The 16,636-nt window shown below is 44.1% G+C and overlaps 1 protein-coding gene across 4 annotated transcripts in view; it reads left to right on the forward strand.

Annotated features, from left to right (window-relative positions):
* Positions 1 to 12,494: 12,494 nt before the first annotated feature.
* Positions 12,495 to 16,636, forward strand: part of camk2a (calcium/calmodulin-dependent protein kinase II alpha) — a 150,020-nt gene continuing 145,878 nt past the window's right edge. For 2 of the 4 annotated variants that reach the window (XM_014129573.2, XM_014129574.2), the window contains exon 1: positions 12,495 to 12,769. In XM_014129573.2, the coding sequence (XP_013985048.1) occupies positions 12,708 to 12,769 (62 nt within the window). In that variant the 5' untranslated portion in view covers positions 12,495 to 12,707. The remainder of the gene's footprint in view (positions 12,770 to 16,636) is intronic. The other 2 variants (XM_014129572.2, XM_014129575.2) reach the window with 2 other exon arrangements.

The following is a 16,636-nucleotide window of genomic DNA, read 5'->3' on the forward strand; positions in this document are numbered from 1 at the left end:
TTTCATTGCTATGCGGATGACACACAGCTGTACATTTCAATGAAACATGGTGAAGCCCCAAAATTGCCCTCGCTAGAAGCCTGTGTTTCAGACATAAAGAAGTGGATGGCTGCAAACTTTCTACTTTTAAACTCGGACAAAACAGAGATGCTTGTTCTAGGTCCCAAGAAACAAAGAGATCTTCTGTTGAATCTGACAATTAATCTGGATGGTTGTACAGTCGTCTCAAATAAAACTGTGAAGGACCTCGGCGTTACTCTGGACCCTGATCTCTCTTTTGAAGAACATATCAAGACTGTTTCAAGGACAGCTTTTTTCCATCTACGTAACATTGCAAAAATCAGAAACTTTCTGTCCAAAAATGACGCAGAAAAATTAATCCATGCTTTTGTTACTTCTAGGCTGGACTACTGCAATGCTCTACTTTCCGGCTACCCGGATAAAGCACTAAACAAACTTCAGTTAGTGCTAAATACGGCTGCTAGAATCCTGACTAGAACCAAAAAATTGGATCATATTACTCCAGTGCTAGCCTCCCTACACTGGCTTCCTGTCAAGGCAAGGGCTGATTTCAAGGTTTTACTGCTAACCTACAAAGCATTACATGGGCTTGCTCCTACCTATCTTTCCGATTTGGTCCTGCCGTACATACCTACACGTACGCTACGGTCACAAGACGCAGGCCTCCTAATTGTCCCTAGAATTTCTAAGCAAACGGCTGGAGGTAGGGCTTTCTCCTATAGAGCTCCATTTTTATGGAATGGTCTGCCTACCAATGTGAGAGACGCAGACTCAGTCTCAACCTTTAAGTCTTTACAGAAGACTTATCTCTTCAGTAGGTCCTATGATTAAGTATAGTCTGGCCCAGGAGTGTGAAGGTGAACGGAAAGGCTGGAGCAACGAACCGCCCTTGCTGTCTCTGCCTTGCCGGTCCCCCTCTTTCCACTGGGATTCTCTGCCTCTAACCCTTTTACAGGGGCTGAGTCACTGGCTTACTGGTGTTCTTCCATGCCGTCCATGGGAGGGGTGTGTCACTTGAGTGGGTTGAGTCACTGACGTGGTCTTCCTGTCTGGGTTGGCGCCCCCCCTTGGGTTGTGCCGTGGCGGAGATCGTTGTGGGCTATACTCGGCCTTGTCTTAGGACGGTAAGTTGGTGGTTGGAGACATCCCTCTAGTGGTGTGGGGGCTGTGCTTTGGCAAAGTGGGTGGGGTTATATCCTGCCTGTTTGGCCCTGTCCGGGGGTATCATCGGATGGGGCCACAGTGTCTTCTAATCCCTCCTGTCTCAGCCTCCAGTATTTATGCTGCAGTACTTTATGTGTCGGGGGGCTAGGGTCAGTCTGTTACATCTGGAGTATTTCTCTTGTCTTATCCGTGTCCTGTGTAAATTTAAATATGCTCTCTCTAATTCTCTCTTTCTCTCTTTCTGTCTTTCTCTCGGAGGACCTGAGCCCTAGGACCATGCCTCAGGACTACCTGCTATGATGACTCCTTGCTGTCCCCAGTCCACCTGGCCGTGCTGCTGCTCCAGTTTCAACTGCTCTGCCTGCGGCTATGGAACCCTGACCTGTTCACCGGACGTGCTTGTTGCACCCTCGACAACTACTATGATTATTATTATTTGACCATGCTGGTAATTTATGAACATTTTAACATCTTGACCATGTTCTGTTATAATATCCACCCTGCACAGCCAGAAGAGGACTGGCCACCCCTCATAGCCTGGTTCCTCTCTAGGTTTCTTCCTAGGTTTTGGCCTTTCTAGGGAGTTTTTCCTATGGAGTTTTTCCTAGCCACCGTGCTTCTTTCACATGCATTGCTTGCTGTTTGGGGTTTTAGGCTGGGTTTCTGTACAGCACTTTGAGATATCAGCTGATGTACGAAGGGCTATATAAATACATTTGATTTGATTTGATTTGGTAAGTAAGCATTTCACTGTAAGGTGTTGTATTCGGCGCATGTGACAAATACAATTTGATTTGGCTTGAATATAAAAGACAGCTAAGAGAAATGTATGGATGTGGTAGAGGAGGAATTACAGAATGAATTTGTTTCTATTAGTGAGCTCTCAGAGAAGAAGCTTGTCAGAGTTGACACAATGCAGTTGTCAGGCAGCAGATGATTGTGTTGAGTGACTCATGATTTCTTTACATGTTATAATGTTATTCTTATCACTGTGGTTCGCTCCTTATGACTGAGACACATTTTTGTCACACATTATTTGGATAGTCCCAAACAAAACATTAGGAACACCTTCCTAATATTGTATTGTCCACAGAACCACCTCAATTCGTCAGGGCATGGACTCTACAAGGTGTCGGAAGCGTTCCACAGGGATGCTGGCCCATGTTGACTCCAATGCTTCCCACAGTTGTGTCAAGTTGGCTGGATGTCCTTTGGGTGGGGGACCATTCTTGATACACACAGGAAACTGTTGAGTGTGGAAAAACCCAGCAGTGTTGCAGTTCTTGACACAAACCGCTGCGCTTGGCACCTACTACCATACCCCCTTCAAAGGTACTTCAATATTTTGTCTTTCCCATTCACCCTCTGAATGGCACACAAACACAATCCATGTCTCAAGTCTTAAAAATCCTTCTTTAACCTCTCCTCCCCTTCAACTACATACACTGATTGAAGTGACAAGTGACATCTATAAGGGATCATAGCTTTCACCTGGATTCACCTGGTCAGTCTTTGTCTTGGAAAGAGCAGGTGTTCCTGTTGATAAGCAACTGCTTGCTAAGGTTACAGTTAGGGTTAGGGTAGGGTTTAGAATAATGAGCACCCTGACGACCTTGAGCGCCGGAGAGGGAGTATACGTGACACAAATCATTTCTGGTTAACAATAATTACCTTACTGTAATAGTTGTACATTAAAATTGACACATAGCTATTTAGCTAAATAAATTCTCAAGCAAGAATTTTGCTAGGACTGTCTGGGAGTGGTCTGAGTTGGGAGGGGGAAACTGAATACTAGCTGTTATTGGCAGAAAGGTTTGGAACTCGCTTTGTTATTGGTCTGTTAACCAATTCATCGCCTGGTGATGTCCCCAGACAAGCTAAAACTCCCGTCCTTGTAAACCTGCTGATTAGATGGTCATGTGTAGATTGTATTTTCAACCAGCAGCTATAAGGAAATAACGCTGATACAATATTTTCACACTTTTACCGTGTTAGTTTCATCAGCTGTTGTACAATATGATACAAAACACAGGAACATTTGAATTTTGACTACACTGGGCCTTTAAGTTTAGGGTTAGGATGTGTGTTAAGTTTAGGGTTAGGATATGTGTTAAGGTTAGGGTTAGGGCTAGGGTTAGTAGATAGTTTAAATGTTGTTGACAGTTATTCACCATATACTGACCATCTAAACCATCTACTACATCTAAACCATCTACTACATCTAAACCATCTACTACATCTAAACCATCTACTACATCTAAACCATCTACTACATCTAAACCATCTACTACATCTAAACCAAATACTACATCTAAACCATCTACTACATCTAAACCATCTACTACATCTAAACCAACTACTACATCTAAACCATCTACTACATCTAAACCATCTACTACATCTAAACCAACTACTACATCTAAACCATCTACTACATCTAAACCAAATACTACATCTAAACCAACTACTACATCTAAACCATCTACTACATCTAAACCATCTACTACATCTAAACCAAATACTACATCTAAACCATCTACTACATCTAAACCAACTACTACATCTAAACCATCTACTACATCTAAACCAACTACTACATCGAAACCATCTACTACATCTAAACCAACTACTACATCTAAACCATCTACTACATCTAAACCATCTACTACATCTAAACCATCTACTACATCTAAACCATCTACTACATCTAAACCATCTACTACATCTAAACCCTCTACTACATCTAAACCCTCTACTACATCTAAACCAACTACTACATCGAAACCATCTACTACATCTAAACCAACTACTACATCTAAACCATCTACTACATCTAAACCAACTACTACATCTAAACCATCTACTACATCTAAACCATCTACTACATCTAAACCATCTACTACATCTAAACCCTCTACTACATCTAAACCAACTACTACATCTAAACCATCTACTACATCTAAACCAACTACTACATCTAAACCATCTACTACATCTAAACCATCTACTACATCTAAACCAACTACTACATCGAAACCATCTACTACATCTAAACCATCTACTACATCTAAACCATCTACTACATCTAAACCCTCTACTACATCTAAACCCTCTACTACATCTAAACCAAATACTACATCTAAACCAAATACTACATCTAAACCATCTACTACATCTAAACCATCTACTACATCTAAACCGTCTACTATTTGGACTATTCAAATAAAGTGTTACCCAGATTTCTTTCAGATGTGAAATATTGTGTCCAGAGCTAGCGACATTTCAGGCAACAACAGGTTTTTCACCACTAGCTTGGCCTCTGAACTCCCTGCCAGTTCTCTTCCAGAGCTTGATTCTATGGTGCAGCTGCCTGTATCCCTGGCTGCACTCACGGACCCTGCAGACAAACTCAACCCAAAGTCTCCTAATCTGATCCATTACTCCATATAGTACTGGCATGCCTCAGCCTCATCTCATGTTACCATGACTACTGCCAAAGAATGTTCTCTGCTCACTAGACTGAAGTCTGGGTTTGGACCATCAATGTCAGTCACATCAACCCCTGTTGTTACCTGATCTCTCTCTCTCATTCGCTCTCTCTCTCGCTCAGATCCTGCATATCCTCATGCGCTAACAACATGCAATAGTTGGGGAAAAAGGTTATGGCCCACTGCACGGTAGAAACATACATAACTGAGGCTGTCAACATTGTTGACATTCAAGTGATTTACACTCTTCAGCATCATTACATCATGGAGCACAGGGTATAGTAATATCATGGAGCCTGGGGTATAGTCTTATCATGGAGCCTGGGGGATAGTCATATCATGGAGCCTGGGGGATAGTCATATCATGGAGCCTGGGGAATAGTCATATCATGGAGCCTGGGGTATAGTCTTATCATGGAGCCTGGGGGATAGTCATATCATGGAGCCTGGGGTATAGTCATATCATGGAGCCTGGGGGATAGTCATATCATGGAGCCTGGGGGATAGTCATATCATGGAGCCTGGGGGATAGTCATATCATGGAGCCTGGGGTATAGTCTTATCATGGAGCCTGGGGGATAGTCATATCATGGAGCCTGGGGTATAGTCATATCATGGAGCCTGGGGGATAGTCATATCATGGAGCCTGGGGGATAGTCATATCATGGAGCCTGGGGTATAGTCTTATCATGGAGCCTGGGGGATAGTCATATCATGGAGCCTGGGGGATAGTCATATCATGGAGCCTGGGGTAAAGTCTTATCATGGAGCCTGGGGGATAGTCATATCATGGAGCCTGGGGTATAGTCATATCATGGAGCCTGGGGGATAGTCTTATCATGAAGCCTGGGGTATAGTCTTATCACGGAGCCTGGGGGATAGTCATATCATGGAGCCTGGGGGATAGTTTTGTCATGGAGCCTGGGGTATAGTCATATCATGGAGCCTGGGGGATAGTCTTATCATGGAGCCTGGGGAATAGTCATATCATGGAGCCTGGGGTATAGTCATATCATGGAGCCTGGGGTGTAGTCTTATCATGGAGCCTGGGGTATAGTCATATCATGGAGCCTGGGGGATAATCTTATCATGGAGCCTGGGGGATAGTCATATCATGGAGCCTGGGGGATAGTCATATCATGGAGCCTGGGGGATAGTCATATCATGGAGCCTGGGGGATAGTTTTGTCATGGAGCCTGGGGTATAGTCTTATCATGGAGCCTGGGGGATAGTCATATCATGGAGCCTGGGGGATAGTCTTATCATGGAGCCTGGGGGATAGTCATATCATGGAGCCTGGGGAGTAGTCATATCATGGAGCCTGGGGGATAGTCATATCATGGAGCCTGGGGGATAGTCTTATCATGGAGCCTGGGGGATAGTCATATCATGGAGCCTGGGGTATAGTCATATCATGGAGCCTGGGGGATAGTCTTATCATGGAGCCTGGGGGATAGTCATATCATGGAGCCTGGGGAATAGTCAGACTTAATTTTGACTCGCTCTCACACACCTCTGCGTTTTCCTCTACACAATGCACATCCTATCAATTTTAGTTAGATTGGAGGGGAAAGATCTGCTCAGACTTGTTAGACCTCAGTTTGAATTCTATCTACAGAGCATTCCTCAGCAATAATAGTATAGTAAATTTAATGAATATCCACATATTTCTTTTAGCTATATAATTCAATCTTAATAATTTGTATTTCCTAAGAGTTAGCAAAGCTTTTCTAATGTCTTCTAACATCGACTGTGCGTCCACTGTCTCCACAGTAAGACAGCTCTCCCACTAAGTAGGCTGCAGGGATAGGGTCAATTCCATTTTAATTCCAGTCAATTCAGAAAGTAAACCCAATTCCAATTCAACATTTTCCCAATTGAAAAGCATTGAAGAGACTGTCAACACTTCCGGAATTGACAGGTATTGAAATGGGAATTGACCCTAAACCTAGCATTGCACCCTGGCTGTCAGTCAGGTAGTCAGGCAGCCAGTCAGGCAGCCAAGCAGGCAGCCAGGCAGACAAGTAGTCAGGCAGACAAGTAGTCAGGCAGTCAGGTAGTCAGTCTGCGAGTCAGGCAGCCAGTCAGGTAGTCAGCCAACCAGTCAGGTAGTCAGGCAGTCAGGCAGAGGCACCACTGATGTTGATCATGTCTGTCAGATAGCTAAATCCTACAGGAGCAGAACTGCAGGAAGGAGCCTCAGGAATCCCTGGGGAACTCATGGCATTCAGTAGAGACAAACACTAGTTCGAAAAAGGTAAGATAGGCCACTGAATGTCATTAGTGACAGAGGAAGTATTTAGGACCAGTTGTGGAGTTTTGCTCTTGTTGCTGTGGAACTAGAAGACTGTTAAAGCAGGGAGAATAGTCTGTATAATCACTTGTACATTTGTCAAAATCCCCTTTGATCCATTAGAATCACCACTGTATCTGGGCCTCCTACAGTGGAGGACATTACAGTAGAGGAACAGGCCAGAGTCAGGGCACCTGCTCACAGCATTATAATCCAGCTAAGAGTAGCACAGCTTCAAGTACTGTAATATCAAATGCTGCTCTGGCTGATTGCCTGCCCAGATGAGTTTTCAAATGTCCGCTCTCTCTCTCTCTGCTCGTTAGCCCACAACGTTAGCACAACTTGCTAGGAGGCAGCCGAAATACACACACACACACACACACACACACACACTCATCTCCTTAAAGAGAGGCCAAACATATGACATATACATGCATCTTCATATCACTGATACGTTGCAAGACCTGGATTTGTTTATTCCTTCCAGGATGGTTATATGAGTCACCCTCAATGAGCCCACACACTTTGTAGCCTATGTCCTCTCTTCTATCTTAACCTCTCTGCTTTTATTCCAGGCCTTTCGGTTGTCAGCCCAACACTCTTAACAGCTAGGCTACCTGCCGCCCTGATCTGAGGACAATACTTCATGTTGGCTCATGGAGGTTTATTGGCTTCAATTCATTACTCATGATGTCAATTTGAGTGTACGGGGAATATTGCCCTGCTCATACATTTCCATCATTATGTCATACTATACATATGACACATACTGTATTTGGTTTCCCAGATAGACCTTGTGATCTTAAGGTGTTTCCATTTAAATGAATTAGGCCTAGGACAACCTGTGATCCAATTAGATATGTGAGAATCATTCATTCTTCAGTGCCTCAGTATTTGCTGAACCGTTATTCAATGTAAAATCAACACATTGATGTGAGTGTCATACCACCTGTCAACACTTGGGGACAGTCATTATCCTGTGTCATATCCCACTCCATTAGTGCCTTGGGTCTTCAACAGGGGCAATTATAATGTTTGGTGATGTAATGCACCTTGGAAGCCCCTCTTTTCACCACATGTGGCAAATTAACAGCTCTGTGAGATGCCTGAATAGATGTGTTCACATCACATTATAAAGAAACATCAACTAGAGCAGGTTGTTCTGATTGAGGCGATAGGCCGCCTGCCAGAAACCAACAGGGAATTGGGATTTCCAGATGAAGATCAACACTGACCAGCCTGTCTCTATCCATCTCTGGGTTAGCTCTGTCCCTGGCTGCAGAGATCTGTCCCATAGACTGGGTCTGACTTCATCCATAGACTGGGTCTGACAGCGTCCATAGACTGGGTCTGACTTCATCCATAGACTGGGTCTGACAGCATCCATAGACTGGGTCTGACAGCGTCCATAGACTGGGTCTGACAGCATCCATAGACTGGGTCTGACAGCATCCATAGACTGGGTCTGACTTCATCCATAGACTGGGTCTGCCAGCGTCCATAGACTGGGTCTGACTTCATCCATAGACTGGGTCTGACAGCATCCATAGACTGGGTCTGACAGCATCCATAGACTGGGTCTGACTTCATCCATAGACTGGGTCTGACAGCGTCCATAGACTGGGTCTGACTTCATCCATAGACTGGGTCTGACAGCGTCCATAGACTGGGTCTGACAGCGTCCATAGACTGGGTCTGACAGCATCCATAGACTGGGTCTGACAGCATCCATAGACTGGGTCTGACTTCATCCATAGACTGGGTCTGCCAGCGTCCATAGACTGGGTCTGACTTCATCCATAGACTGGGTCTGACAGCGTCCATAGACTGGGTCTGACAGCATCCATAGACTGGGTCTGACAGCATCCATAGACTGGGTCTGACTTCATCCATAGACTGGGTCTGCCAGCGTCCATAGACTGGGTCTGACTTCATCCATAGACTGGGTCTGACAGCATCCATAGACTGGGTCTGACTTCATCCATAGACTGGGTCTGACAGCGTCCATAGACTGGGTCTGACTTCATCCATAGACTGGGTCTGACAGCGTCCATAGACTGGGTCTGACAGCGTCCATAGAATGGGTCTGACAGCATCCATAGACTGGGTCTGACTTCATCCATAGACTGGGACTGCCTTCATCCATAGACTGGGTCTGACAGCATCCATAAAATGGGACTGACTTCATCCATAGACCAAATCAAATCAAATCAAATGTATTTATATAGCCCTTCGTACATCAGCTGATATCTCAAAGTGCTGTACAGAAACCCAGCCTAAAACCCCAAACAGCAAGCAATGCATGTGAAAGAAGCACGGTGGCTAGGAAAAACTCCCTAGGAAAAACTCTGTAGAAAGGCCAAAAACCTAGGAAGAAACCTAGAGAGGAACCAGGCTATGAGGGGTGGCCAGTCCTCTTCTGGCTGTGCCAGGTGGATATTATAACAGAACATGGTCAAGATGTTAAAATGTTCATAAATGACCAGCATGGTCAAATAATAATAATCATAGTAGTTGTCAAGGGTGCAACAAGCACGTCCGGTGAACAGGTCAGGGTTCCATAGCCGCAGGCAGAACAGTTGAAACTGGAGCAGCAGCACGGCCAGGTGGACTGGGAACAGCAAGGAGTCATCATGCCAGGTAGTCCTGAGGCATGGTCCTAGGGAAAGAAAGAAAGAGAGAATTAGAGAGAGCATATTTAAATTCACACAGGACACCGGATAAGACAAGAGAAATACTTCAGATGTAACAGACTGACCCTAGCCCGCCGACACATAAAGTACTGCAGCATAAATACTGGAGGCTGAGACAGGAGGGATCAGAAGACACTGTGGCCCCATCCGATGATACCCCCGGACAGGGCCAAACAGGCAGGATATAACCCCACCCACTTTGCCAAAGCACAGCCCCCACACCACTAGAGGGATGTCTCCAACCACCAACTTACCGTCCTAAGACAAGGCCGAGTATAGCCCACAAAGATCTCCGCCACGGCACAACCCAAGGGGGGGGGGCAACCCAGACAGGAAGACCACGACTGGGTCTGACTTTATCCATAGACTGGGTCTGACTTCATCCATAGACTGGGTCTGACTTCATCCATAGACTGGGTCTGACTTCATCCATAGACTGGGTCTGACTTCATCCATTGAATGTGGCTCCTGTTGGCTCAGGCTTCCCCAGGTGTGTGTGTGTGTGTGTGTGTGTGTGTGTGTGTGTGTGTGTGTGTGTGTGTGTGTGTGTGTGTGTGTGTGTGTGTGTGTGTGTGTGTGTGTGTGTGTGTGTGTGTGTGTGTTATTCCAGGGAGACCTGCTGGACATTTAGATGATATATGTGGATCCAAACCCTTTCCATTCTCTACAGTTTTCTAATTTATTACTCAGTTTATACAACATTTTTGTCCTAACCAACTCATTTTTGCAGGTGTCAGTCAAGGAGGAGATTGATGCCTAAGAGTCTGTTGTTGAGATTGTACAGCATGATACTGTATTCCACCATCTTGTTCATTAGTGAAATATAATGTTTTACTAATGATGCTCATGTTATGGACTGTAGTTGTTTCAGCTCCCACACAGGAAGGCACTTATGGAAGTCTCTCTAGATGGGAGCATTTGCTAATTGACTGAAATCTAAATGTATAGGGAAAGAAGGCCTATCTCTCTCCCCCTCCAAGTCACCCCCCCCCCCCCCCCCTTTCTCTATCACTCTCTGCTTTCTGAAGAGATGCACTCGCATCCAGCAGACCGTGAACGCTCAGCCTTGTCCAGGCTTGACAGCAACAAAGCCATGTGGCCAATACGTGGCCTGTAATAGAAGTGAATCACAAAGCCCTGAGCCGGGCTGATACCCCTAAGGGTGGACCAGGCGATCTGCGGGAGTGTCTTTGAGTTACTTTGAGTGGCATTGAGTTACTGACTCAAAGCCACAAGAGGGTAGAACATATTTCCAACGTTGCTTGTTTAGCAGGAGTGTCGGTATACTGTATCTCTATTGGAAGTATGGAAGAGGGGGAAGGGCTGTGATGAAATCTTCATGAATCTCCCAACTGTGTCAGAGACAGACTGTATACGTCAACAAGGAGAAATGACTTAGTCAAGCTTTTTGTTTTTCCCAGTGGGGTGTACAGGTTCACAATGGGCTGAGTGGGTTAGTGGCTGAATGTGTTGTGATTGACAAAGGGGCTATGCAGAAATCAAGTGACAAAGACCTTAAATATCTTCTTCATGAATAATTAGGATATATTCCCTTTAGGCTATATGTGACATGGTTTCCACTAGACTAGTATCTGGTCATTGATCATGGCGTGTAATGCATTAACCTGCAGGCTATACAGCCTGGTCTCATAGACTAGACGTAACATGGTACATGTAAATACGGGACACTCCATTTAGTATGATATGATACGTTTGGTATGGTTACATGAGATAGAAGGTTAAGGCAAAAATGAAAGTAGGGAGGGTGGGTGGGGGTGGATAGGTAGGTGTATAATGGGAACATCTAGAAACCCAAAGGTTGTGATTTCAAATCTCGTCACAGACCAGTTTTGTTAATTAGCAACTTTTCAAATACTTACTACTTTTGAGTTACTTTTCAATTATTTAGCATGTTAGCTAACCATTTCCCTAACCCTAACCCTTTTAGCTAACCCTTCCCCTTTAACTTAACTCCTAAACTTAACCTTAACCCCTAACCCTAACCCCTAGCCTAGCTAAAGTTATCCAGATAGCTAACATTAGCACCTAGCTAGAATTTGTAGCATATCATACATTTTTCAAATTCGTAGCATATTGTATATTTTTCAAATTCGCGAACATGTTGGACATCCACAAATGAATGCCTACCATACGAAACGTAGCATATCATACTAAATGGAGTGTCTCGGATTTATGTACAGAATAATACGATTCTGGATTCTGACTTAACCTTCATTGTGAGGGCCTACAGTTTGTTGGTTTGTTATTTTCATAATAATAACATAATAGTACATCAGAGAAATATATTCAGACTGAAGAAATTAGAGATATTAATGATTCCTTAATCAAAAGTTAAATGATTGATATCTTAATGTCTTTGGGACTTGCTTGGTTGCATGATTAGTTATATTAGTGGATTGAAATGGATGTATATTTCATCTTACACTTTGCTAAGTATATGCGTGTATGCACATATGTTTACGTGTTTGTGCTCATGTATGTGGTTGTCTATATGTGTGCACTGTTTGAACGCCACCGTGTTAAGCTGCCTCCTCTCCTGTCTGTCTGTCTGTCTGTCTGTCTGTCTGTCTGTCTGTCTGTCTGTCTGTCTGTCTGTCTGTCTGTCTGTCTGTCTGTCTGTCTGTCTGTCTGTCTGTCTGTCTGTCTGTCTGTCTGTCTGTCTGTCTGTCTGTCTGTCTGTCTGTCTGTCTGTCTGCCTGTCTGCCTGTCTGTCTGTCTGTCTGTCTGCCTGTGAAGTGTGCGCTTGGAGAGGAGGGGGATGCAGTTGCCATGGCAATGGGGCTGTGTATTCAGGAGTGCAGGCAGAGCTGCGATTGGAGGAACCAGGCGAAGCGGGCGGGCGAAATGTTGGAGCAAAACTGACAGCCAGCATTGCCCCCCTTCACTTCCACTCCGTAGATCAGGATAGTGATAGAGAAGCTTGGCTCTCATCAAGGCTTCCAACCATCCTCTATCTATCGCTTCCAATCGCTTCCACTCCAAAAAGCACTCGACTAAAGGGCCACCTGAAACCCTCCACCTCAGATCATGACCACCACCATCTGCACCCGCTTCACTGAGGAATTCCAGATGTTTGAGGAACTGGGCAAGTAAGTTCCACAAGACATTTTTCATTTTTTTTACTCATACAAAGGGGTATTTGGCATTGCATTTGGGGCCTATATGACAATGAAAGATTACCTCTTTGTTCAGTTTGAGTCAGAGGGATTTGTTCACAGCAAGTGAGGGAGTATTGATTAAATATTTGGTGTAAGAACTGAATAACATTACTCTTCTAAAGAAATCCCTTTATGGTAGGAGACCGGAAAGGTCTTTTAGCTGAGGAAATATAATTTAGATGAGAGAAGGAAAGAGTAAAGAGAACAATCAGGTGGGAATGAACAGGTGGGAGTGCCAACTTATTTCTCATCTGATAATTATTTCAGGAGTCTTGAGTCAAATAACATTTTCCTAAATGGAGTGCATTTTGAGAGAGTAATATCATCACTTAGAAGACATAACGGATCTGCCGTAAGTGATTACCTGTTCACACAGGAAGCTGGAGGATATCTTTCAATGTCATATTGGACCCTAGGTCGAGACAGAGATTCAGCCTGGTGGAATAAAGCGAGAAGACTCGACTTTAATATTGGATATCGGTGCTCGGTGGTTCACGTTCATCCTCTAGGTGGTAACACACATGCACACACACACAAAACACACACATACACACACACACACAAAACACACACTATCCTTCTTTTCCAATATCTTCTGCTAACTTGACAGCTCAATTATTTCGATTGTCTGACAGTTATCAAAGATTTCACACCAGGTAAAAGAACATTGAATGGTTCTCTGCCAATCTACATAAATGGAAAAGAGGACATATTGAGTTAGCTTATTATATATACATTCTGGTAATATATAACAGAATATATATTATTTAGCAGACACTTTTATGCGTGCATACATTTTATGTCATGCGTGGATACATTTTACATATGGGTGGTCCCAGGAATCGAACTCACTGCTCTGGCATTACAAGCACAAAGCTCTACAAACTGAGCTACGAAGGACCGAAGCTACAGTACAACGCACCTGTTTATTGTTAGTTCACAATTTGAAAAAGTCCTCAGGGGTCTAGGAGTTACATTTTTTTAAGTATGTTGGATTGAAATACTTGATGGTGCTACATGAAATACTTGATGGTGCTACATGAAATACTTGATGGTGCTACATGAAATGTTTGATGGTGCTACATGAAATACTTGATGGTGCTACATGAAATACTTGATGGTGCTACATGAAATGTTTGATTGTGCTACATGAAATGCTTGATGGTGCTACATGAAATGTTTGATGGTGCTACATGAAATACTTCATGGTGCTACATGAAATGTTTGATTGTGCTACATGAAATGCTTGATGGTGCTACATGAAATGTTTGATGGTGCTACATGAAATACTTGATGGTGCTACATGAAATACTTGATGGTGCTACATGAAATGTTTGATTGTGCTACATGAAATGCTTGATGGTGCTACATGAAATGTTTGATGGTTCTTCATCAAACCCCATTGTTTATAGCATTATGCTGTATCTGGTTGTCACGTCCTGACCAGTATAGGGGTTATTTGTTATTGTAGTTTGGTCAGGACGTGGCAGGGGGGTATTTGTTTTATATGGTTCGGGTTGTATGTGTATGTAGAGGGGTGTTTGGTTTATGTATTCCGTTTTTTGTTGTTGTATTGTTCTATGTTAGTATATTTCTATGTTCTATCTAGTCTATTGTAGTTCTATGTTTAGTTTATTGGGGTTGGACCTTAAATTGGAAGCAGCTGGTTATCGTTGCTTCTGATTGAAGGTCCTATAATTAGGAGTTTGTTTTCATGGGGTTTTGTGGGAGGTTGTTCTTGTATTGCTGTGTGTTGCCGTCAAGACTGTTTGTCATCGTGGTCTTGTTTTGTTGTTTATCAGTGTTCACATTAAAAGTTTAATTATGAGCACTCAACCCGCTGCGCCTTGGTCCATTCCTCACGACGACCGTTACACTGGTTGTATGCAGTATGTAAAAAATCTAAATCAAATTTATTTGTCACATACACATGGTTAGCAGGTGTTAATGCAAGTGTGGCAAAATGCTTCTGGTTCTGACCATGCAGTAATATCTAACAAGTAATATAACCTAACAATTCCACAACAACTACCTTATACACACAAGTGTAAAGGAATGAATACGAATATGTACATAAAAATATATAAATGAGTGATGGCCGAACGGCATAGGCAAGATGCAGTAGATGGTATAGGGTACAGTATATACATGTGAGACGAGTAATGTAGGGTATGAAAACATTATACACTGCTCCAAAAAATAAAGGGAACACTTAAACAACACATCCTAGATCTGAATGAAATAAATAATCTTATTAAATACGTTTTTCTTTACATAGTTGAATGTGCTGACAACAAAATCACACAAAAATAATCAATGGAAATCCAATTTATCAACCCATGGAGGTCTGGATTTGGAGTCACACTCAAAATTAAAGTGGAAAACCACACTACAGACTGATCCAACTTTGATGTAATGTCCTTAAAACAAGTAAAAATGAGGCTCAGTAGTGTGTGTGGCCTCCACGTGCCTGTATGACCTCCCTACAACGCCTGGGCATGCTCCTTAGGTGGCGGATGGTCTCCTGAGGGATCTCCTGCCAGATCTGGACTAAAGCATCTGCCAACTCCTGGACAGTCTGTGGTGCAACGTGGCGTTGGTGGATGGAGCGAGACATGATGTCCCAGATGTGCTCAATTGGATTCAGGTCTGGGGAATGGGCGGGCCAGTCCATAGCATCAATGCCTTCCTCTTGCAGGAACTGCTGACACACTCTAGCCACATGAGGTCTAGCATTGTCTTGCATTAGGAGGAACCCAGGGCCAACCACACCAGCATATGGTCTCACAAGGGGTCTGAGGATCTCATCTCAGTACCTAATGGCAGTCAGGCTACCTCTGGCGAGCACATGGAGGGCTGTGTGGCCCCCCCAAAGAAATGCCACCCCACACCATGACTGACCCACCGCCAAACCGGTCATGCTGGAGGATGTTGCAGAACGTTCTCCACGGCGTCTCCAGACTCTGTCACATCTGTCACGTGCTCAGTGTGAACCTACTTTCATCTGTGAAGAGCACAGGGCGCCAGTGGCGAATTTGCCAATCTTGGTGTTCTCTGGCAAATGCCAAACGTCCTGCACGGTGTTGGGCTATAAGCACAACCCCCACCTGTGGACGGCGGGCCCTCATACCACCCTCATGGAGTCTGTATCTGACCGTTTGAGCAGACACATGCACATTTGTGGCCTGCTGGAGGTTATTTTGCAGGGCTCTGGCAGTGCTCCTCCTGCTCCTCCTTGCACAAAGGCGGAGGTAGCGGTCCTGCTGCTGGGTTGTTGCCCTCCTACGGCCTCCTCCACGTCTCCTGATGTACTGGCCTGTCTCCTGGTAGCGCCTCCATGCTCTGGACACTACGCTGACAGACACAGCAAACCTTCTTGCCACAGCTCGCATTGATGTGACATCCTGGATGAGCTGCACTACCTGAGCCACTTGTGTGGGTTGTAGACTCCGTCTCATGCTACCACTAGAGTGAAAACACTGCCAACATTCAAAAGTGACCAAAACATCATCCAGGAAGCATAGGAACTGAGAAGTGGTCTGTGGTCCACCTGCAGAACCACTCCTTTATTGGGGGTGTCTTGCTAATTGCCTATAATTTCCACCTGTTGTCTATTCCATTTGCACAACAGCATGTGAAATGTATTGTCAATCAGTGTTGCTTCCTAAGTGGACAGTTTGATTTCACAGAAGTGTGATTGACTTGAAGTTACATTGTTGTTTAAGTGTTCCCTTTATTTTTTTGAGCAGTATATAAAGTGCCATTGTTTAAAGTGGCTAGTGATACATTACATCAAGA

This window comes from Salmo salar, chromosome ssa11 (genome assembly GCF_905237065.1).
Source record: "Salmo salar chromosome ssa11, Ssal_v3.1, whole genome shotgun sequence".
In the NCBI taxonomy this organism is placed as follows: Eukaryota; Metazoa; Chordata; class Actinopteri; order Salmoniformes; family Salmonidae; genus Salmo; species Salmo salar.